General features: G+C 49.7%; 1 protein-coding gene across 5 annotated transcripts in view; it reads left to right on the forward strand.

The window, feature by feature from the left end:
* LOC118594582 (myelin basic protein) overlaps window positions 1-24786 on the forward strand; it is a 115991-nt gene that overhangs the window by 46822 nt on the left and 44383 nt on the right. For all 5 annotated transcript variants that reach the window (XM_036204538.1, XM_036204540.1, XM_036204535.1 and 2 more), the window contains one exon: window positions 3164-3251. In XM_036204538.1, the coding sequence (XP_036060431.1) occupies window positions 3164-3251 (88 nt within the window). The remainder of the gene's footprint in view (window positions 1-3163; window positions 3252-24786) is intronic.

Below are 24786 nucleotides of genomic sequence, written 5' to 3' on the forward strand. Positions count from 1 at the left end.
ACAGCAGTCACATAAATCAGAAATTTACGCACCAGACTTCGATCTTACCGAAGGGTTGGGCACTTGCTGGCCATTCTGAAAGGCCAGGGGCTGTCTCCCTGCCTTCCCTGGCTCCAGGTGGCCCCATCTTCTGTGTCACCACCGTTTCTCCTGCATGTGCTTCCCCTGTGACAAGGATGCCAATCGCCAGATCAGGCCCACACTAGACCCCCGTGACCCCCTGACTTTCCTACCTCTGTGAAAGGACTGATTTCTGTGCGATGTCGCCCAGACACCAGAAGTTAGAGCATAGACATATGTTTTAAGGGACATGGAATGCACAGAAGGGAGGGAAATGGAGCAGTTAACAGAGTTGGAGCGAATCTGGGGAAGGTGACAGATGCCGAAGACCCTAGGGATAAAGTTTGTTGAAAAACAAAAATAGGTAAGACTCATTACCAACTGAAGCAGGAAGTATGAGGGATGTGACTATCCGGTAGGAAGCTTCGTGTGTCTGCTAGCTCCAGCCTCAACAGTCACGTGTGAACGCTGGCAGCTAGTATGTAGGTTAACCACATAGACAACATCAGCTTGTGGGATAGTGGCCGTGGGGAGGCTTGCAGGTGTGCCTTACCCTCCGTAATACAGACTATGAGCATCCACAGCCTTGGCCGGCTTGCAGGTGTGCCTTACCCTCGGTAATACAGACTGTGAGCATCCACAGCCTTGGCCATGGCTCTCACCCATCTCATCCATGGCCAGTCAGACAGATGCTGCAGCTGGGTCCTCCAGAGATGAACCCCCTGGCTGCTGTGGGATGTTAGCATCCTGCCACCCTGCCCCTGTCTCACCACCCACCCACAGCACATGCACATCCCTGTCACCACCAATGGAGCACTGCAGGTCTGAACCTGACTTTCGGTTCACACATCAGTCGAGCCCATCTTCATTGCGTGCATCAAACTTGGTTCCTACTACCTACCAAGAGTCGTTGTGTGGGTGAGATCGGGGAGTTCCAGGGACAGGAAATATCAGGTGACTTCCCAGCAGTCACTCAGACACAGCCAAGGACCCTGGAGCCCCACCTCTGCTTCTGCAGTCCAGTTTGCTTCTCTAGACAGCACCCCAAGCATCCTGAAGATGGGGTGCATGGGTGACTGGATGGGTGGTGGAAGTTCTTGGACTTGCTTTCTGGCTTCGCAGATGCAGCTCACCCTCACTGAGCACGGCTGGAGCAAGGGAAGAGAAGACCAAGAAAGGGGAGCCAGGCACCACCATCCCCATCCCTACCCCACCCCCACCAAAAGATAAAAACATAGAGCCAAGCTAATAAGAGCAACAGGCACCAGAAGCTGGCATGCCCGGGAGACGTCCACCCTTAGACCATCTCATTTAATAGAGCAACAGTTTCTTTGTACCAGGCAAAATCTAAGCACTCTGTGTAAATGAATTCCACTGATGCTTACTTCTAAACACCATGCCAAGCAATATTAGCATTTCCTTTCTTTTATAGAAAAGGACACTGAGGCATAGAGAGGTCAAGTATATGCTCAAGGTAACATGGCTAATACACAAGTCATACACCTAGCCTGGCATCTGACCATAGGGTACCATAGGGCTTGTTATCTCATTCACTGCCTACCACCACCACCCCCGTCCCCACCCCTTTGAGGAAAGAACCAGAGAGAGAGAGAGAGAGAGAGAGAGAGAGAGAGAGACGGTGTATCTGACATAGTCTGAAGGCCCTAAGGACAGGAGGGGCTGAGCTGGGAGCACAGGAGCTGTGCCTTGGGGGCAGGTGGACAAGCACACAGGGTCCTGGTGATGCTGGGTCTGGAAAGGTGGCAGCCTGTTCTCTCAGCTGCAGGAGTTGCCCTGCCCGTAGGTGCCATGGCTGTGAGACGTCACCCAGAGTTGGTCCAGCACCAGCTAAGATGGAAATGAACAGGAGGGTCTCCAGGGCTATCATTGTGATGGACAAGGGCCACAGAAGCGACTGTAGGCTGGGGCAAACCAGAGCAGGGATTCACTTTCTGAGGACTGCAGGGGGATAGGAAGGGGATGGGATTCAGGGCTACACAACTACCCGACTGGGTCTGAATTTGATACTCTGCGTGAATATGACACATTAGAATGAACCAGTGAGATGATTACACACACATAAAGAAATGGGGCCCTATCTGCTCCCTACACTTGGGAGTAGACTATACACTAAACATTTAGACTCAAATACAAACGTTCAGAAGCCAAGCATGGAGGTGAACTTCTATTATCTGGCACTTGGGAGGCAGAGGTGGGAGGGTGGCCACAAGTTCGAGACCTGCCTACAAGTTCCGGACTAACCAGGGCTGTATAGTGAAACTCTGTTTCAAAATAATTTTTTTAAAAAGCAAGTAATGGTGCCCCTGCTTGTAATCACAGTGCTAGAGAGATGGAGATGGGGGATCCCTAAGGCTTGCTGACCAGCCTGGCTAGCCTAATCGGCAGACTTCCAGCCAATGGGAGACACTGTCTCAAAGAATGAGGTAGATGGTTCCTGAGAAAGGACACCCAAAGGTGACCTCTGGACCTTCACACACATACATGTACACCCACACAGACACACACAAAATAAAATAAAACAATTAATATAATAAATCTTATATAGCCAGTCTTGCACCAAGACCTTCAACAGGATCCCAAAGAGCAGGCAGAGAAACCACCCTCCCCACCTCACCCTGTCATCCCCAGGAGTACCAGGCCACCTAGTCAGGGGCAACCCAACCCTCCCACAGTGGGCTTTTCCCTACCTCACAGAAACACAAGGCATCTCTGAGTGTTAGCCTTGGTACTGTCCCCAGAGTCCTGATAAGCTCCTGATTAGCCTTACCTAGACTTCTAAGCTCTTGTAAGCCATTTGAAATCTAAGAGTGCCCACACAGACAACCCATCTACAGATAGGAATTGCCTGGCCACTGTATTCTATCCAGGCTGACCCTGGCACCCTCTCTTGTGAAACCATCCACTGGAGCCCAGAGCACATGTGTGTGGTTAGGCAGAACAATATCCCTGTGTTATCTCACCTGCATCTGACCCTGAGCTGAGCCCCATCGTCCACTTGAAGACAATGTGTTAAGATCATTTTCTTGCCAAAAGTGTATCTGGATGTGTCTAACTGCGTTTGTTGTGTGTTGTCTCTTTCCAGGATGGTGAGCTTCCCCGAGGAGAGGCTGAAAAAAAGAGAAGCGTGGGCAAACTTTCTCAGACAGCCTCGGAAGACAGTGATGTGTTTGGTATGTAGCAGCACAGAGGGAATGCCCCCCCTGCTGTGTGCGGACTGTGAGTCCACACATTCTCACTGGGGGCTTCTCACCCTTCTCCTCGGGTTTTTGGTTATTGTTGTTGTTTCTGGTTTGGTTTGGTTTTGTCTTCGTGCATGTGTCTGTGTGTTGCCACATGTGACTACAAGCTTGCATGCGACACCAGGCATGTGTGGAGGTCAGTGGGCAACCTCACCCCCCACCTTATGTGAAACAGGGTATCTTGTTCACCACTGCATACCCCAGGATAACTGTCCATGAGCTTCCAGAGGGCCGACCCCGCCTCCATCCCCTTCTCTTGGTGCTGGAATTACAAGTGTGCACTATTGCGCGTGGTTTTACCTGGATCTAGTGATCCAAACTCAGGTCCCCACATTTGTGCAGCAAGTCATTTATCCATGAGACTAGCTCCCCTACCTCCATCTTCATTTTTAAACATCTGTGCCGTGGTGTGGAGAACAGGCTTCCTGGCTGTCCTACTGCAGACCCTCTCCTATGTGACCGGGATTCCGTTTTACATTTTGTTCAGGTTTGCTCTCTATAGCCCTAAGTGTCTCTCTCTCTCTCTCTCTCTCTCTCTCTCTCTCTCTCTCTCTCTCTCTCTCTCTCTCTCTCTCTGCCAGCCTGTGGGGACATAAGCAAGTCCCCACAATGTCATAACAAGGAAGTAAGTTTGCCAAAGCCAGTGCACTGCTGTCCTTGGGCTGGCTGCAGACGGTGACTCAGCTGATGTTGGGAATAACTGTGGTCTATGAAATGCTACCTTCCTGTTGCCTCATGAATACACATCGCCCTGCACGTGGGTTTTCTGTTTCTTCCTACTTCTCAGAGGGCATAAACACCCTCATCTGATTTGTGTGGAATGTGGTTGAGTTATCACTTCCATGGCTTCCCTCCGATGTGGACTCCTGCAGCTGGCCCATGCCGAGGAACATTGCTGTCTTCTTCCACTTAGGGAGACAAGGGAAGGGGAGTGTGGTCCAGAAGAAGCGAAGCACTAAGAACCCACTGTCCCAGAAGCAACAGCAGCCAGGCCCTGCAGGGATCATAGCCCTGGCCATGCAGCCTCAGTTTCGGGGTTTCAGTCACTCAAGGCCAGCAACCCCGGGACACTCCCTTTCCTGGCCCCCACTTGCTGACACAAAGGCCTTTCTTCACACTGCCCCCACCAGGCAGGGCCATCTACCCTGGTGTTTTGTTATTGCTCATTTTGATTAACTTGGTTTCTTCAACATTCCTTCCTTCTGTGCTTTGTCTTTCTTGAGCAAACACCATGGATGAAAAGTGTCTGGGAACAATGCGACCCTAAGACTGACAACCGGGACTGTGGGGTAGAAGTGTGGGGGATGCAGGCCAGCATGGCCGCTTTCCTGATTTCTTTAGCTGTGTCCATTTCCACAGGAATTTTGGGGGGCATTCCTGCCTTTAGGAACTGGGGTATTCATTTTTTAGTAGCTCCTGGGGCCTGGGCAGAGGGAAGAGCAGAAGACATGTAGTGTGGGTACAGGACGGCAAGATGCACAATTTAAAATATTCAGGGCAAGGCATGGTACAGAACACAATGTCAGCCTGTACGATGCTTAGGGTTTCTTGTGTTTTCCAAGTATGGACACAGAACTAGTGCACATCTGTACACTCAGAGGCACATCAGAGGTCCCAAAGAAAGTGCCAAGTGTGTGTGCCTGGCCCTACAGTCTCTTTAAGCAAGTGTCATCTCCAGTATTAGTTGGGCTGTTATGTTGTGCTAGGGATCGAGTTCAGGAGTTAGTGCGTGCGAGGTGAGTGCTCTACCACGGAGCTGTGATCTAGTCCTAGTTCATTGCTTTTCAGCTTATTTATAATCATAGTAACTCTTACTTTACCATCATGTGTGTATGAGTATGTGTGTATATACACAAAGTGTATGTAACACATGAACTAGATCCCATAAAGGCCTCTGTGAGTCCCCTCTGTGGATTGTGTGAGTGCAGATTCCTGAAGCTGTGAGGTGGCCCCGGGGACAGTTTCCTGGCTAGAAGGTGGGAGCCAATGGCAATGCAGAAGTGACAGGTCCCTCCACGGTGACCTGGGACAGGAGTGCCTGCAGCGTGAAGGCTGTTGGCAGCTCTCACACTGCAGCCTGCTGTAGGATCCGAGTCACCCTCAAGCAGCACGCACAGCTCACTCTGATCATGTGTGAGTCAGAGCCCAGGGCATGTGAGGATCCTGCCGCCTGTGAATGTGCTAGGTTCACACAACACTGAGTCAGGAGGCCAGGCCAGGAGGGTTTGTGTACCCTGGGTCCTCAGCCATCTCGGGTGACGCAGACAAGGACCTACCTGGTGAGTGGCTGAGCCTCTGCCCTTGAACTTGATAACCTTGCCTCCTGCCCTTCTCTGGCATCTACGGAAACTCCAGGCTAAAGATGAAAGAGGACAGACAGATGGAGAAAGAAAGCTCAGACGACCTTGGCTGGGTTTGTTGTTTGTCTGTTTGGGACTTTAGTTTTTGTTGTGGCGCACGCACGTGTGTGTGTGTGTGTGTGTGTGTGTGTGTGTGTGTGTGTGTGTGTGCTGGTAGATGGCAGAGGAGGGCAACCTTTGGAGTTGACTCTGGATCTAACTCAGGTTGTCAGGCTTAGCACTCACTGACTGTGACCAGTTGAGCCACCCCTTAGAGGAAGGAGAATTCTTTCTAAACTGATGGTAGTGCTGACATGGCCCACAATGGAACCAGCCCCGTCCTCTTCATAAACACTTCTCTAACTGCCTGGTAGGCTCAGGAGAGCAAGCCCTTATGTTCTGTGAGCTATGGGCATCTTTATGCTCTCAGAGAACATTTCATTTTTTACATCAGAAGAACGGGTAATTGATGTAGAAGATAGTGAAACCTGTCTCTGCTAGCAGGACACACACCGGGATATTGGACATCAGGGTGGGGGGTGGGGTACTATTTCCATTAAGAAAGAGCCCCTGGATGGGATGGGATGGGATGGACACAATGGAGAAGTTTGCAGGCAGGGTTGACTGGGCACACACGCTACACCTGATAGCTCGAAGCTGCAAACTAAGTCAGTCACCTGAATCCAGACCAGAGGCACTCCTGGGTTAAACAGCAGTGTATAAGCCTTGAGACTTTATGGTAGTGGATAAAATACCACTGAAAGGTTGCTTCAGTCTCAAGGGAGTGTCAGCAGGCACAATGCTAAATCTCTCTCCCTGTCCTCTTCCTCTGACAGCATTGTGGTTGCACCTCAGGCCTGGTTGCCTGGCTACCCAGGAGGAAGGAAATGCTGCAGGGTACAGCAGCCTAGGGAACTAGGTTGTCCCCAGTTTAAGGAACCAGGCTATATTTCAACCAGCCAGTTTTTAAACTTTGTTGAGCCACACACCCACACACATGTCACATACCATCCTGTCATTTGAAGGTCATGGAGAAGAAAGGCCCCGCATGCCCCCACTGCTTCCTACCAAGCTCTCAAAACAGGGCTGCTACTGGACAAGCCCCCTCCCTAAAATGAGCAGTTTCAAGGCCATAATTTACTCTAGCAATGTGTAGCAGTCACCAGAAGAGGGCGCCACTGCTCTGTAGGAGTGACTGGTTCCAGACTCTGGGGCCGAGGCACAGCTTGACGCGTGCACCAGCTGCCCAAGCTTGACAGGTGGTGTGGGCAAGGATAGCTTAATCACCAGGTCACACCTCCCTTCCACAGCTGCCCTTATCATTCACATGTTCGTCAGAGACACACACAGGCGAGGTCAAATCCTACTGAAGCTTACAAGGATGTTCAGGTGATGGACGTGGACCTGCATGTGTTCAGGGTTGGAGGGGAACATGTTCATCAGAGATTTTTACATGCATCTGTCTCTCCGTTTCCCATAGCGTGAATCGGCCTACAATAAGGGGGCACACTGGAAGCAATAGGGTATCCAAGACTCTGATGCAGCTACGCCATCATGACTGCTGTGGCGGAGTGTCCCCTTTTAAGTGTGAGATTTGGCCACCTGCATGGGCAGTGACACCTTGTGTCACCCAGGATGTGGCAGAGCTATATGAGTTTTTCCCATCTGCTTCTTAGACTCCTCAAATGTGAGGCGGAGTCAGGCCACCCTGAGAATGGTGAAGTGTCCTCATGTGCCCAGGCAGGAGTAGGTGGCTTTCGGCTCCTATTTATGTACGTTTATGTAGGTTTTTAATGTCTTTAGTTTTATTTTATGCATATGGGTGTTTGCCTGCATGGGTGGATTTGCACCATGTGTGTGCCTGGTGCCTGAGGAGGTCAGAGGAGGACCTAGGATCCCTTGGAACTGGAGTTATGGATGGTTGTGAGCCACCGTGAGTGCTGGGAACCAAACTCGGGTCCTCTTCAAGAGCAACAAGTGCTCTTAACCGCTGCGCCATCTTTCCAGCCTCGTTTACTTGGTTTGTAAGACAAGATCTTCCTCTGTTGACCAAGAACTCACTACAGCCCTCCAGCTTGATCCTCCTGAGCCCTGTGCCCACTGGCGTGTGCCGTACCGCCATGTCAGTTCCTACAATTACAAAGAGTTTTACACAGACATTTTAAATGATGCCAAGTCGTGTTCAATGAATGCTAAGAATTTTCCAGCTTAGATTTTCACCTGAGATGACAGTTACACGGTGGTCATTGTCCACAAAATGTGTCAAATGGCTTCTTTGTTGGGATAACCAGCAGTCAAAGCCTTTGCCTTCAGTCAACAGACCGTATCTGACCCATGGACAGAACTGGACCTTGCTGAGCTAGGGAGTGGATGGGTGTCTCGAGGCACAAGGATGCAAGTCCCATGCTGGGAAAAACCCAGAGATAGGTAGTCAGTGCTCCCAGAAGCTGAAGCCCCCTCATCCCCTGTCCCACTAGGGATGGATGATGAGTCCCAGGAAAAGGACAAGAGAATGTTGTCTAGGGACAGAGAGGCTTCATCTGGTTCACTTGTCCGCTTACACTCTCCTTGGGAGTTTCCATTTTCCTTCTGTTAAAGAGGTGTCCCTTTCCATCCCAACACTGAGAGGGGCAGTGAGGAAGCAGGTAGGCAATCTGGATGTTTGAAGCACCCTTGTAATCCCAGTACTCAGGAAGTTGAGGCAGTAAGACCCTGCTTTCAGACAGACCCAGAGGGCAGCCATGATGATGCTGTTGCAGGTCTGTTAGCACTTCTGCTGATCTCCATCACCCATGACTAGGAAGAAGTGCCCATTTGTGAGTGGTTCATGTGCCAGAGAAGAACTGAACGACCTTCGGTGCTAGTACCTCATTAGTCACTGGCCCCCAGAATGTCCTAGTAAAAATGTCGTTTATGAAGAATGCCATGAATGTGGTGTGGAATGTTGTAGATATGTCTCACTGTGATCTGACTTCAGATCCATCCACTTTCACCACACCCATCCTTAAGTCCCCTCTGAGCACTTCAAATGTGCCTGCAATATTCTAGGGTGGGGCCAGAGGGGTCAGGGGTGAGAGGAAGCAATGGAGCGATGGAGGGGACGTTTTAACCCAGGCTGACACATGAAAAGCAGAGCTGGGGTTTGCTGTTGTTGCTTTTGAAGTACCAGGTGAGCGTTCTGTTGTAGAGACCACCTCAGAGAGAGGATGCAGAGAAGCTAAGGAACTTTGCAAAAACAGCTGGGAAGAGAGGGACCGTGCCTCATCCAGAGCTCCAGCTGAAAGGACGGGACAGGAGATGAGGAGGAGAAAAGTCTCCCCTCTCCACACTTAACCTCCCTTTCTGAGATGGAGTCCCAAGGTGTTCCCCAGCACAGCCCCACACCCACACCCACAGTATTACTTCATTTGCCTGCTTAGTGAGGACCCATGGAGCTGCATTTGCAGGAGTGAGGTCTCCCTTCTTGCAGGGCTGTGGCCTTCAGCCTCCTGCCCTATGCTGAGCTTTTGGTTTGGGGCATGTGCTATTTTAACTGACTGATAAGTGGAGTCTTGGTGTCGGTGTGGACTTGCCCAGAACTTCTCAGGACCCAAGTGTGCACTCTATATCTAGGATTTTCGTTCTTTATTTATCCCCCACATACACACTAAAATAGAAATACTACTGTATTTATTTTATTTCTTTATATATATACATATATATATACTTAATTCATAAATTAAAATTAAGGAATATAAATTAATTAATGAATTAGAGGATACTCCAACTATCCGATAGAACTACCCTTGTTCAGTGTGCTGATCTTTTTTACCACTGACTTTTTATGGGGCTCCTGATTAGTACCTTGTGAAAACCACTTGCTCTCCTATGTGGTCGCATTTGAGAGTTTAGAATTCTGGCCTCTCTGGAAACAGTAAAGACTGGGAAATAGCTGGTTTCTGATGTAACTGCACTTGCCTGGTGTCTAGTACCACGGTCTCCAGGATCTTATCAGAATGGCCTGCTCAGCCCTCTAGGCCTTTGAGTTTGTGACCCAGATTTAATCTTGTAAGAGATTCCCATGACCTTTACCATCCAGTGACTTCAGCTGATGTCAGGCTCATCCACACTTGAATTGCTTAGAGGATAATATCTGTCCTGCTCTTGACTAGCTCAGCTAAATCCCACCTCAGCCCCACCACAAAAAGAAGCACTAGGAAAACCAGCAAGGAAGGCCCAGTGAAGCAGCATGGAAACCCAACAGGACAGACAGCACCCCTGGCAGGTCCGTGTGGAACACGCAGAGCAAATGATGAGTGAGCATCCTCCTCTTCCTCCTGAACACAGCCTCGGGTACCCATGAGGCAAAGACCAGCATTCTTCTACCAGCATCCATTCAGTGCCCCCCCCCAGCTCCGTTTCCCAGGTTAGAAGGGCAGTGACAATAGGACAAATGAGCTATGCCCAGTAGACATGTGACCAATGGGCGTGGGCACCCCCACCCCTTTACGGTTTGCAACCCACCTGGCCTCTCCTTGGCTTATGGCCTGTGCCCTTTCGCAGAAGATGCGCCATTGTTCTTGGCACCTCTAACTTCTTGGGGTCTCCATTGTGTCCCTCAGTTTACCCTCACACTTATGACTCGTGCTTTCAGGGGACCCCCATGGAGATCCTGATCCTGCCACACATGGTCTGGCCTCCTAGACTTTCCTTTGAAAAGTCTCCATGACCCTATAGCTCTTGCGTTCTGCATGGCTGCACACCCAGCACCGTGCGGATGCTGCCCAAGTCTATTTGCACTCCAAGCAGTAGCCAGGCCTACTTTGACCAAAGCTAAACTGCAGAAAGTGGCCTGAGTGTGCCTGAACGTGTGTAAACACACCCCTAGAGGGCACTGTACAAGCAGGCTAACCCCCTCCTTAACACTCTCTCTGGCTTCCAGGAGGGGACCCCTGCAAGTCTCTGCTCAGTGTCCCCTTCTCGGTGACCTGTCTTGGACGGAGACAGCTGAGCCACACCAACCTGTCACATGAACTCCTAAATATTAGAGGCTCAAACCCACAGCTGCTTTTGTGTTTCGGCTCAGAGGGCAGAACAGAGAGTGTCTGGGAAGAGACAGGAAGGATGGCACTCCAGCTGGAGGCTCTAGTGCCAACCAAAATGTCATTCATCACTTCCTTCCAGGTCTTCTGACCAGAAGTGTCAGGCAGGCCCTCCTCCACACAAGGCACGAGAAGAAGAAGGGGGCAGAGAATGGGCACTGTCTCACACCCTGGTGATCACTGTCTCTAATTTATTTAGTTGTTGCTTGGTCCCTGTCTGATAGGTGAGCCACGGGAGATGGGGATATTTGTCAGTCCGTTCACTACTAAATCTCAAAAGAGGGTGTGGGTCTTAAGGATAGCTTTCTCTTTCTGTTTTGTTGGGGTTTTTTATTTTATTTTTTTCTAATTGAGGTGGGTTTGGGGTTTGGAGTTTGCTGTTATTGTTTTGGTTTGGTTTGGTTTTTTTTTTGTTTTGTTTGGGGGGGGCTTTTTAATGGGGTTTCTCTGTAGCCCTGGGTGTCCTGGAACTCACTATGCAGATCAGGCTGGCTTCAGACTCACAGAAATCAGCCCACCTTTGTTTCCCGGGCACTGAGATTAAAGGCGTGCACCACTATGCCCAGCTAGGAGCAGCTTTTTCAATACTGAGAGCATGATGGGGGAACACAGCTCTCCCCTCTTTCCTCTGACAGACACCTCCTCTCTCAAACACCTCCTCTCCTGGGCACAGCTTCTGCAGACCTCTGAAGTCCACCAAATTCCCCATTCTGTACTTCTTAGGGCTGGGCTGTTGTGTGCACATGTGTGGTGTGTGCATGTATGGTGAGTGCATACCAGTGTGCATGTGTGTTTGGCAGGTACATATAGGTGTGTGCATGTGTGTAGCATGTGCATACAGGTATGTGCGTGCGTGCGTGCGTGCGTGTGTGCGTGCGTGTGTGTGTGTGTGCGTGTGTGTTTGTGTGTGTTGGACCCCTTCCACCAAGGCTGAGCTGCCTCTATGATGAGAATTCATGTGGTGGACAGGAAAGTGTGTGGGTGAAACTGACCATGGATGCTGCCCTTTCCCATTTGTTAAAGCACTTCTCACAGGGAGCTGAAATCCCCCAGAACAGGGTGGTAGCTGTAAGCCCAGCAGAGCCATTCAGGCAGGAGGAGAGCTCTGAGCAACAATTCCGGGGAGCCCACGGCCGTGCAGGCTGACCCTCCAGAACCGCCGCCGTAGCTGCCTGTGCCTAAAAGGCTCCAATGGCCTGCTCCCCGGGAGCCCCACCTTAGAAATGCCTCAGAGTCACTCAGGGTCAGCAGAGCCACAATAGGACAGCGAGCAGATAGTGAGAACAAAGCGGATACAGTCTCCCAAGGCGCAAATAGCAGATGTGATGGGCTCTGGCCAGTTGGGGAGCAGTATGCCCTGCCTGAGGCCCAGGAATGCTGAGTCTTCCCTGCTGGAGGGCCCATCGGAGACATCGTGTGCCCACCATGATCCCTTTGAGTATTTTAAGCATCTTAGGTCAGATCTCAATTGAAAAGCACTTCCATTTGGTCCTCACCAGTAAAGGAACTGTCTCACATTTTGTCTAAACCTTGTCTAACTTTGTCACTGGACTTGGGGGCTCCAGTGTCCTTATTCTTCAAGAACCTGAGGTCTCGTGTGGACTTGACACACTCAGGAAGGTCCTTCTCCTTGGTGAAGCCATGGATCACGCTTTTCCAGTTAACTTCCTGGTACAAATGCTCTGTGTGCAGGCCACCACCAGCATGAGAGCCAGGATGTCCCTGGTTTCCCAGCAGGATCCTTGAGGAAGTAGGTGTCTTCTCTCAAGGGTACTTCCAGGTCAATGTCTCACACGTGTTAGAAAAAATGAAGAAGGAAAACACGTGCCTTGCCGTCCTGGGATTCAGCGAGTGTTCCCTGCTTCCCTCCTGCTCCCTCTCTCCTTCACCCCAAAGCCCATCACACTCCTCCGCTGGATCTCCCACATTTCCTCTAAATCACCTATCTGCTGCCGGTTAAATGCCGCATATTTGGAAAGCTGTAGGTAATTATCACTTCCTGCCCTGTACATGGACCTAGAGACAGCTCCAGCCACTTAGCAACTAAGCCACTAAGTCACACTACCCAGGGCACATCCTGTCTCTCTCATATCTGCATATCTGCCAAGAAGGTTGGTTGGGCATCCCAGTAGGTGACATCCTGTTAACTATTTAATGTTAACTGAGCCAGGTCCACAGTGGCGGGCAGACTATTAGCCGTTTCTACAGAGTTCACTCTGATAAGTTGGAGATGCTGGTGTCTCTACCAGCAAGTGAAGCCTGGCTAACTTGCTGTGACTTATGGTCATTAGAATCAGAATGGACCATGGCTGGCTCCTTCAGTCCTGACCAGTTATTCATGGCTTCTGTACGGGTGCTCACAAACTTAAGTCCGGCTTTACTAAGAAAGCACTCCATCTCTCTCCCTAGCTTGGGGAATCTTATTTAATCTTCCCTAAAGCTTTCCTGTAGCCAAAAACTTTTCATTGAAATTCACTGAAATGAACAGAATTCACCCTCATGTCCCATTCTTTTTTCCTGACATCTTCATTCAGATCTGAACATACTGTAGGCAAGCCTAGCAGGGGTCCCCTCCCAGACCTGTTCTGTGCTAGAACAAGTGTGGTAAGCACTTCCCTGGGGGTCTTTGAGATGACGGCATTAATATAACAAATCCATAATGGTCCCCCCTCCCAAAGGAACCCTATTAAGGACAGTGTCATCTCGTTCCTGAAGAGAGTGCAGTTCCCACCCCAGTGAGGCAGGATTTGGCACACACTCCCACCTCCAGCCCCACTGGCTGTCACCGTGAGACTCACACTCAAGGCTCATAGACCACACTGCAAGGAGGCCACTTGTCTGTCCTGACACTGGCCTTCAACCGGCCCTGGGAAGGTCAGCCACAACAGTAGCAGCAGCCAGGAGGCTCCATAGCAACGCCCCTCTGGTGATTCCTGAGTAGCTAACGGCAAAAGGACTCTGAAATTTTCTGTGTGGTTAAGAGAAGGAGAGATGCCTTCCAAGGCATCTGTTGGTCGCCCAGGCTTCTGCATTTTGTCGTTCTATGGATGTGGCGGAAAGAAAAACTGGAACAGAGTGGATGCCATCTGGCTTTTTCTCTGGAGCAATGGTGCAGGAGGGGGGTCTGCCCAGTTGTTACAGGGATGCAGGGATGCTATCATATCTTTAAAGTCTCTCCTCCTCCCTCCCTCCCCTCTGTGTGCATGCATATATATACACACATCTGTGTGAGCATGCTTATACATATTTATCCAAAGTCACATAGAGATAGGGGGCTTCCCATGGTCTTCAACAAAGAGCAAAAGTGGGAGGCTTCAGTGCATCCACTGTGAGCATCCTGACCATGACCACAGATGCCGGAGGGAAACATGTGAGGGAACTCAAACCACTTGGCCACACTCATGGCCTCAGGACCAGGTCCTTTTGAAAAGCTTGGACATCTGGAACAGTCAGCAGCAGCCCTTAGCTCATAAACAGGTATCTGTGTGGATTTGGTACCAAGTTGATGCTGTTTGGTCAAATTAGACACTCTGCTTCCTCGGCTGTCCCATGTAGTGTACCATCAGAGGCTCTTCCTTTGTCAGAGGAGGGAGAGGGGGAGCTATAGCTGCCCTGGGCGTCAGTGTGCTAGGCAGGGCAGCTCACATGTACAATATAACGATCTTTCAGAATTTCGACAGTCTTCGGTGTTCAATGCCCCCAAATCTTTCTCCTTTTCTCTTCCTTCCTTTCTTGTTTTGTTTTGTTGAGACACAGTGTGACTATGTAGATCAGGCTCACCTCAAACTCCTGCTTTTGCCTCCCAGGGAAGAGATGAGAGGTCTGGACCAGTGCATCTGGCTTCTCTCTTTTTCCTGCAACTGTCTCTCTGCAGCAAGATCCTGGGGTAATGATAGGAGTGTCTTTGTCCCATGTCCCAGTGAGTCAGTGATTCACTAGTTGGGGGATTTTCCAGGAGATGGTCAGGATATTCAGACCAGAAACTTCTTGAAGTCAAGAGATGAACAAGGATGTGAGAGTGGTGTTGCCCAGGAAAACCCTGTAACATTTACTGTTTGGTTTATTGCTCTTTGATGAACTTTCCACGTAGCCCAACATTAAACAGTGCTAGTTTCCATGGTGTCCCCACACTTTACTTGGGGAGTTTGGGGTGGTTACTAGTTCCCCAGTGGTGAATGCAGAAGTACATTACATGTGACTAGCAGTCGTGACCCCTAAGGACAGACTTACAGCTGCACCTTCCCTGTCCTTTTAGTCCAAGCAGAGCATCTGCAAAGTGGCCGAGCACCCTTTCAAACCACCAAGGCATGTCTGATCATACTCTCAAGCCACCTCAGGAACCTTTCAACCATTTGTGTCAGAATGCGGAGAAAAAGGAAACTGGGGTCTGGGAAGATGTCTGGGTTGGTAAAGCACTTGTCATGAGGATGGGGACCTCAGGTCCATCCCCAGAACACGTGCTGAGAACACTTGGGCACAGTAATATGTGCTCATAATCCTGGTGCTGGGGAGAGAAAGACAGGTGGGTCCCTGAGGCTTCCTGGCTGGCAAGACCAGCCTACCTGGTGACCTCCAGGCCAGTGAAAGACTGTTTCAAAAAATGGAAGAAAGCGCTGAGGACCAATTGTGCACTGGTTTCTATATGGATACACACACAGGTGCACACACAGGTAGACACACAGGTGGACACACAGGTGCACACACAGGTGCACACACAGGTAGATACACACCTGCATACACAGGTGCACACACAGATGCACACACAAGTGCACACACAGGTACACACACAGGTGCACACACAGGTAGATACACACCTGAATACACAGGTGCACATACAGGTACACACACAGGTGCACACACAGGTGCACACACAGGTAGATACACACCTGCATACACAGGTGCACACACAGGTAGTCACACAGGTGCACACACAGGTAGTCACACAGGTGCACACACAGATGCACACACAGGTGCACACACGGGTGGATACACAGATGCATACACAGGTGCACACACAGGTAGGCACACAGGTGCACACACAGATGCACACACAGTTGCACACACGGGTGGATACACAGATGCATACACAGGTGCACACACAGGTAGACACACAGGTGCACGCACAGATGCACACACAGGTACACACACAAGTGGACACACACACGGCACAAATGGCTTTCCTGGTGGAGTGATGCAGGCTGGGGGGGTGGGATGCAGCTATGAGCTGCTCACACAACTGTTTCACACAGCCTTTACCTTCATTATATGTTGAGAAAAGATTTCCTTTTATTGTTCTGAAATAAAGCATATTCATTCTACAGATACTTCTAGGATGGATCGTTTGTGACAGCTAGCCTTCTCCCTACCGGCACAGAGGCCATCTTTCTCCTGGGTTCAGATTCTGGCTCCACAGAATAAATGCAAACGGGATGTTACTGCTGACCCCAGAAGCCTCCCGTTTTATAGCAGTAAAATGGAGATTGTGGTGTCCACAAGGCAGGAACCATCTGTTAGCCGGATTCTGACACTCTCCCTCTTCTTCCAGATGGCCATTTTTTCCACCTCTGCCTCCTCGCTTGTGAATCTAACCACTTCCTGCAACAGTGTTCCTGTTTTCAAGTCTCTGAGTAACCCTCAGACCTCCCCCAGGGTCCCGCAGAAACATGAGACAAGCGGCTTCTTGGGGCTTCACATTGGAGGTGCATCAGGGATCTGTCCAAGGCCTGGGGAGCAGCAGTGCCTGGGATTACCCTGAAGCTGCCCTCTGCCTGGCCCTTCCCAGGGCTGGTCAGTGGCCAAAGTTCAGGATGTTAATCTATTTCTAGCTTTTTGGTTAATGGCTGTTGATGAGGTGTAATTTGGGGACAGAACTTTCCTCTGAAGATGCGGGGGTGACTCATGAGATGTTCAAAGGACACACAGTCTCTGGCGTGTTTAAAATATTAAGCATGCCTGTGGCTCTGCAAGTTGCCACAGACCCTGTTTACACACATCCTCTTTTATGTCCTGATTTATTTCCTGCCTGCTGAAATGGTCAACTGAAGCCACAGACCAGTGAAATGGAAACTTAATTGCTGTTATTTTTCAAGCGCTCTGTCTCAAGAGTGCTTGGACCTTTACAGTCTCTGTCTGCTTCCCATGCCAGCTTCAGGCACTGCAGCCACGAAGCTGCCTTCCACGCTGGAGAATTTGCGTGCTCTGCACAACTGTGTAAATGGGCTGTGCATGTGTGGTCTTAAGTGACCATAGTCTTCAGGCGGCACTCTGTCCTGGGGGTCATCTGTACTCTGTTCCTTTTCTTGGCTGAATAGTTTCCTGTTGTGCAGCTAGACACCCCTGAGTGCAGGGACATTTCCACCCTGGCTGCCAGGAGTCATGCGCCTCTGAGCGTTGGTTTTAGGGTTTCGTGTAGGTTTTCTGGACTCTGGCAGATGTCTGATGGTGAGGTTTGCCTGCCATGCTCTGCTCTGAGGGGCAGGGATGATTCATCCCCACTTTCACTTGCGTATCTGTCCTTTGCAATCAGGTGGCTGTTAAACCCCGTTCACCAAAGTTCCTCAAGTGGTATGAGGCTGTGACAGGCAGCTGAAGGAGCCCTGTGGTGCTTCCTGAGGTCAGAGGTCTCTTATTTCCCAAATGTCAGGGGTTCCGCTCATCTGTTTCTGTATAGACTTCTCAGTCAGTAGCCTGTGCTAGTTCCAGCACTTCTGCAACGTCCAGAAACCCCTCTGTAGCACAAATCTTAACAGGTCGTATTAATAATAACAAACTCGGAGCCAGGTATTGGGGTGAATGCTCAATGATCAGAGAAACAGAACAAGCCACAGCCAACCTCATCTTGCCAACTTCTCAGCCGATCTTGTCTCCTCAGACTGAAAGCCTCTGAGTCCTCATCCACATGGATCTCAGCTGAACTGCTGCTAAAAGCCTACAAGCTTAACAAGGCTCTAGTTCCTGGCCCTCACGCCTTATATACCTTTCTGCTTCCTGCCATCACTTCCATGGATTAAAGGCATGTGTCACCATGCCTGGCTGTTTCCAGTGTGGCTTTGAACTCACAGAGATCTGGATGGATCTCTGCCTCTGGAATGCTAGGATTAAAAGTGTGTGTGCCACCATTTTCTGGCCTCTATGTCTATCTAGTGGCTATTCTGTTCTCTGACCCCAGATAAATTCATTAGGGTGCACAATATATTGGGGGACACAATATCACCACACCTCTCCTTGTGCTAGAAAGAAGAATGGTCCATAGTTAGAGAGGGCCTGGGTTCCAGAGACTATGAAACAACATTTAAAATTTCAGAGGCTAAGAATGTCACCAAAATCCCAGCTGCCCCACAGCACAGTGGGAAGGTTATGACCTGTCCTAATCCCACAGCTGTCAATTGAAATATTCCTCAGGGAGTGGGCAGTGGGGAGATGGGGAAAATGATGGGGGGCCACATGACAGGGGTCCTGAGAGCACCTTCCACAGTTGTACTCTGTAGCTCTGAAAGCCTGCACAGGCTTTGGCTCAAATGGATGCTGAAAAGAAAAAAATGGCAGCTTCAGACAGAGCAGCCCGGTCCACAGATCAGCCCGGTCCACAGAAGATGAGCCGTTTCTGCACACAGACTGTGCTGGCTTAGGTGAGCTCCAGGCAGTCAGGGTGGACCAGGGTGATAGTTCAAGTCTCCAGGACACTGTTTTAGGAATCTGGTCTTTGGCTATCACTGTGAGCTAGTGCAGAATGATCGCATAGGCAGGTCAGTGACTATCCTGGCAGGAACTCAGAGCAGGGACCCTGCATGGGGAATCAAGGCAGCCACACAACCAGGAAGAGGTCTGAAGAGCCAGGCAAAGGCCAAGCAGGAAGCCTGAGAGGGGGCATAGCATAGGCGCTCAGCCCTACTTCAGCTGTCGGGCCCCCAAGACACTGGTAATGTACGTCACTTTCCAAGACCCTGAGTAAGCTGGAGACCTGGGCTGTCCCTGGCCCGCTGTACTCCTTGCTGACTGCTGGGTTTTCAGTCTGCTCAATAGTGGGCACAGCCACTTCACAGGGACTTGTGAAACAGGCTTCCTCTGAGGAGCTCAGTGGTCAGAAATGAGAATGATACTGTCTCTGAAATCCTTGGCTCAAGGGATGTTAGGGATGGCACACAGATGGTGTGGTGGGTGGCAACAGAAGGAACTCCCATCATGGAGAGAACAGCATTGCAAGCCAAGATGCAGAAGAGAAGAGCAGCAGACTCACATGTGGATTGCAGGCTCACATGTGGGCAGAGGCCCAGGGCCATGGAAGGAGTTAGTCAGGAAACTAGTCAGGGAGAGGGGCTGGGACAAGATCTAATGAGGCCAAGCAGAGCTGGTGTGTGATGTCCCTGCCTGGGTGCAGGTGGTAAGCAGCATTCATTAGACTGTGTTCAAATCTGTGGATGTACACAGGCTCCTGGCTGTTCTACACACTGTTCTCAGTCTGTTCTGGGCCCTCCTGGGAAGCTGGTAATAAGCTAATGCCTGCCACACACTGCAGAGATCAGTGCCACAGAGCACACAGGGCAATAACCTGATCCATTCCAATTCACGGAACACCCGCAAGGTAAGAGCCTTATCCCGAGTAAGCCACCTCCTGGTTGCTCCTGCACTACATTTGGCCATATGCAGAGATCCCAGTAAGAAGGGATTTGCTGGCCCATGGGAACCCTGCATTGAAATACTAACATGGACCTGGCTGGTCACAGAGGAGCAACACAGCCCCAGCCTGGGCCCTGGACTTGCTGCCAAGCCACCAGGGAAAGGCAGAGTCTTATTTTGGTATAGGTCTTGGCAAAGCAAGCACAAGAAATGAACACTCCCGCTCACAACATCCACTGCCACAGGGACCAAGCCTCTGGGAAATGGGCATGCCAGAGGCAACATTAGATGTTCTGATAATGCCAGAAAGCAACACAGAAAGTTGTGGCAGCCAGTTCGACCTCAGTGGTGGAAAGCTCTTTAGTGGATTCATCCTCATGACCTAGAGGCCTTGAATTTCTAACTGTGTTCATTTCCTGTGTCAACTTATTCAAGGCTCACACAAGATGCAAATGGCTCCTTACAGGGATCACTGTGGCGTGGTCAGAATTTTCACAAGTAGTTTAGAATGTGTTGACCTCCATTTGCCGAGGACTGAGGATGGTTTCCATTTCTCCATGTTGGTATCTATGGTAGCTAAGTGGGAGTGATGCTGCAGGATGTCTAACAAAAGAGCAAAGAAAACCCGCCATCAAGTAGGATGCATCCTAGGATGAAGGAAATGCTCAGCAGGTACAGCGTCTGCTGTTTGAGCATGAGGACCTGAGCGTGCATCTTCAGCACCTGTAGAAAAAGCCAGGCATGGTGGCTCACACCTGTCACTCTAGCACTGAAGGTGGCAAACTGGTGGATCCCTGGAGCTTGCTGGCCAGACAACCTAGCAGGATTCATGAGCATCAGGTCCAGTGGGAGACCCTATCTCAAAAAATAAGAAGTGCTTACAGAATGATATCGAGGCAAAAGCACCTATGCATATAGGTGTGCACATACACCGTAAACACACACACACACACACACACACACACACACACACACACACACACACACACCCACATACACCTTCTTGCATGAGCACAGTCTGTACCTGGGCGTTCAACAGGCAAAAACTGGACCGGTCTTTGCCTGAGGCCGTGTTTCTAACTGCTCTGTCAGAATGCGCCCGCTGATTGCCTGGCGGCTCTCTAATCTGGAAAGGGCCTGTTCTATCACCCAAAGGTTTTCAAAACTTTCACCAACTCTTCCCTCACTGTAAGGGACTGTTTTTATCCTTAACACCCAGCAGGGGCTAACACCAGCTGGCACAGAGATGGCACCACAGGGCACTCCCTTGATGGCGGAGCGTGCACTCTGAAAGGCAGGCATTGTCCAGGGCCCAATCGCTGTGCTGTGCCGGACATTTGACACCATTGTCCCTGTGGTGTCCAGGCACAATAAGTGCTGCACACAGACTTGCTACTGTCCCCCAGAAGGACCTAAAAATAACTCAGAAGTGCCCAGTCCCAGAGGCCTCCATTTTGTCTCTTATAAGCCCACATTCCGTGAAAGAGCAAATCATTTCAATTTTTGTCCATTTAGAATGATTTAAAAAAATCACTCCCTAGCTATGTACAAAACAGCATAGCTGTTTTAAGAAGTTGGATGGTTGAGCTCTCTTCTGATTAGTAGAAAGTTAGTAGGGCATGTCAATCCTGCTGATTCAATTGCCCCTTCTCCCTCACTATCCAGTGGAGGCCAGGTATTCCAGTGGTCAGTGCTGGAGCCTTTGAGATATCAAGATCATGGTTTCTAGAATGTGGCCATTGGATGAAAAGCAAGAAAAGACATGAGCATCTTGCTCCTCCTCCCAGTGATCTGGACAATGGTAGGAAATGCTAGATATAGAGAAGCCACAAAGTGGCCAGCATGTCCAGTCTCTGGACTTTGATGGGCTATGAGCTTCTCTTTCTCTCTCTCTTTACATTAAATTACTGATCTCCTCTCTCTCTCTCTCTCCTCTCTCTTTTCCCCTCTCTCTCTCCTTTCTCTCTCTCCATCTCCTCTCTCTATGGGCTTCTCTCTCTTTTCATTGGATTACTTCTATCTGACTCCTTTTTCCTCTCTGTGTCTCTCCTTTAGTGTGTATTCGTTGTACAAGGTTCTGGGTTTCAGAAAGACAATTTCTTTTCAAGTATGCTGTTCACCTTGACAGTATTCACAGTATTCATTCCCCATGCCCCCCTTTATCCCTCTAACCAGTCCCCCCTTATACTTTCATGTCATTCATATTATATGCACATACCCAAAAACATGTATAAACGTGTATTTATGTGTGTGTATGTATGTATAGAGTCTACAAATGAGAAAATCATTCAGTATCTGTCTTTCTTGACTGATTTATTTTGACTAATATAATCTTCAATTACATCCATTTTCCAGCAAACAGCATAATTTTATTCTTTTTAATGACTAAAATTCCATTGTGTATATACACCACATTTTCTTCAGCCATTCCTCTGCCAAAGGACTGCTAGGCTGATCCCTAACTTGGCTCCTGGGAATAGTGAGGCAGGAGCATGAAAACACAAGTTTGTCTGTGACATATGGTCTTCAAGTGTGCATCCCCAGGAGTGCCAGACCTGGATCTCATGGCAATTCTATTTCAGTTTGGAAGGCTCCTCCAGGCCGAGTTCCATAGTGACTGGACTGGTTGTCAGCTCCACCAGCAGAGCACAAAGCATCCTCTCTCCCTCATCAGCATCGGGGTTGGGTGTTGATGTATTCTTGACGCTGGCTAGGCTGGCAAAGCAGTTTTGATTTGCATTTCCCTGATGGCTGAGGACGTTGAACACTTTTCATGTTTATTGGCCATTTGTACTTCATTTTGAGAAAGTGTTAGAGAAAAGACTTTGGTGTAAGCGTGAGCACGGACTTTTGGGAAAGGCCTCTAAAGGCTCTTTGTGTCCAACAGCTTTGTCGGGTCCCCCGCCGCCCCCTCTTCTCACACCCACCCTCTCACCACTGCTCCCAGGTTTGGGAGCTAGTGCTCCTCCGCTCTGCCTGGGGCCTTCTGAGGTTCTCCAGTGGCCCTGGGGGTAGGAATTAAGTGTGAGCTATCCCAGAGCACAACCTGACATGATCACACATTCATCTTCTGATCTGAAAATAATTATCATTAATTTAGCTCAGAAAATTAAAATCAAGTATGTCTTTAAAACTGCCTACTTACTTTCCAAGCCACCAGTGTCTGTCTGTCTTTCTCTCTTTTTCTCTCTCTTTTTCTTTCTTTTTCTCTCTCTTTTTCTTTCTTTTTCTCTCTCTTTTTCTTTCTTCCTTTCTTTCTCTCTCTCTCTCTTTCTTTCTTTCTTTCTTTCTTTCTTTCTTTCTTTCTTTCTTTCTTTCTTTCTTTCTTTGAAACAGCATCTCCTATGGCTCAGTCTAACCTAGGACTCCTTATGTAGTCAAGAATAACTTTGAACTTCCAGTCCTCTTGCCTCCAGCTCCAAGTGCCAGCATTGCAGGAGTGTGCCCCCATGTCCGGATAAACCCTCTGCCAGCTAAGCTACACGCCAAAGCCACAGAGTGTGAGCAGTACTAGTGACTTCTCCCCTTGGCTTCTTACACTTACACATCACACCTATCCTAGGGCCGAGTTGACCTCCAGCTTCTGCCGACCCTGTGTGGTGTTTCACGTTACCTATAGACAGAAACGCCACCACCCTGTGCCTAGAGACAGTGAACAGTAAAGGCATCGCCACCATCAGTCCGGTTCAGCTGTGCAAGTGGAGCACAACCCCAGTGGACAATTCTGTCACTGAACAGTTGTGACTGGTCTAGCACACTTTTGTTTATATGTGCTAAAAACTGTGTGTCCCGTGTTTTTTTATGTGTCACGAAATAATGGTCTCTTGTTTAGTCCTTTGAGAAGGTGGCACGTGCCGTTGGCTTCCAAGCTTGGCAAACACAACTGAGGGCTAAGCGTGGTACAGGACAGTGTGCACCTGTCACTGGAAGCCTCTGCTGAATGACTGGTCTGCTCAGTGTGACATGCACAGGGGAAGGCTTCAGTCATGCAGTGTCTTATGCTCCACAAATATCCCATAGAAACCTAGCAGTGGCAGCACCATATAATCAGTTGATAGGAAGGTTCTTTGCTAAGTTTTTGATGTACGAATGCACATGTGTGCGCACATACACGTATCTTATGCATGTGTTCAGCCTCACATTAATATACATATACAAAGCTGTGCACACACTTCAGTACATAGCTCCATGCCTTGCGCCAGGCAGGTACTAGAAGAACAGAACAGACACAGTCACAGATATGGATTTCTTTTACCACTTCCCAGGAACCAGTAAAGGAAGGAGAAAGAGAGCAAAATGACAGGACTGACAGTGGGGATGGGCTGGTGCTCTGCCTCCTGCCTGCCAGTGAGCAGGATACACCCTCATGCTTACATGGTACAGTCCAGAGCGTGGGTGAAGATTTGCAGTTCTCTGCTGTAGCATTTGCCCCTGTTCTTCTGGGCCAGGCTCTTTCAGTGTGGCCATGCTGATTCAGAGCTTGCCCCAACCCGTCACTTGACAACTCAGTTCTTTTCACGCTAAGGCAATGTTCCTGATTCCATTAGCCTGAGATTTCTGGCACAGAGCCTTCTCTGTTTCCATGCCAACCAGATGCAGATGTGATGGGTCTTTCTAAGTGGCGGTAGCAAGTTGTTAAACTATCGGCCTTGGAACTGTTAGCCGCAAGAACAGCTTTTGAGCACTCCGTTCACAGTATGTCCCCAGGGTTTCAGCATCGATTGCCCTGTACCTCCCAACTGAGACTCTGAGAGTGTATGGAAGCAACCTACTGTTGCAGCCATGTTATATCAAAGTCGTGAGCTTCTCCATCATGGCCAATGTGCTACAGACTCAAGGCACCCCTCAAAGACCTGCTACCTGCCTGACTCTAGTATGCTCTCCCGGTGGTCAAGTGTCTCCAAGACAAGATCTGAAGTCTGGTTACACCAGGACAATGAAGAATCTAAAAACGACCCTCTGGCTCCTGTCCCTGCTCATGTCTGCCATGTGCCCCCAGAGAACCATGGAGCCAAAGTTCCCAAATCCTACAGAGTGACCTCAACTCACAGAGTGGGTAGTGATGCTGGACCTGCCATCAAAGCAGCCCCTCCAGACACCTCCATGCTTCAAAACCTGGCCACATCCCCGAGACATCCAGACTCCTGCAGAGCATGGCCCTGAAGACAAGCAGACCTGTGTGACAGTCAAGTGGTCAGGGCCTGATGACGAAGGGGTTGGTGCTGTCCCTTTGCTCTCCTTCCTACATTTGCAGTGAAAGCTGCTGCTTTGTCTGCAGGACAAACACTTCAACCCTTGGAAGGAGCTTGTTCTAGCAAATTCTCCACCCATACAATGGTTTGGGGTGGGGGGTTATTTCCTGGCACAAAATCTGTCAGAGCTGAGTCTGGAGGCACACACCTGTAATCCCAGCTCTCGGGCGGTTGAGGA

Source organism: Onychomys torridus, chromosome 13, assembly GCF_903995425.1.
Source record: "Onychomys torridus chromosome 13, mOncTor1.1, whole genome shotgun sequence".
NCBI classification, from domain to species: domain Eukaryota; kingdom Metazoa; phylum Chordata; class Mammalia; order Rodentia; family Cricetidae; genus Onychomys; species Onychomys torridus.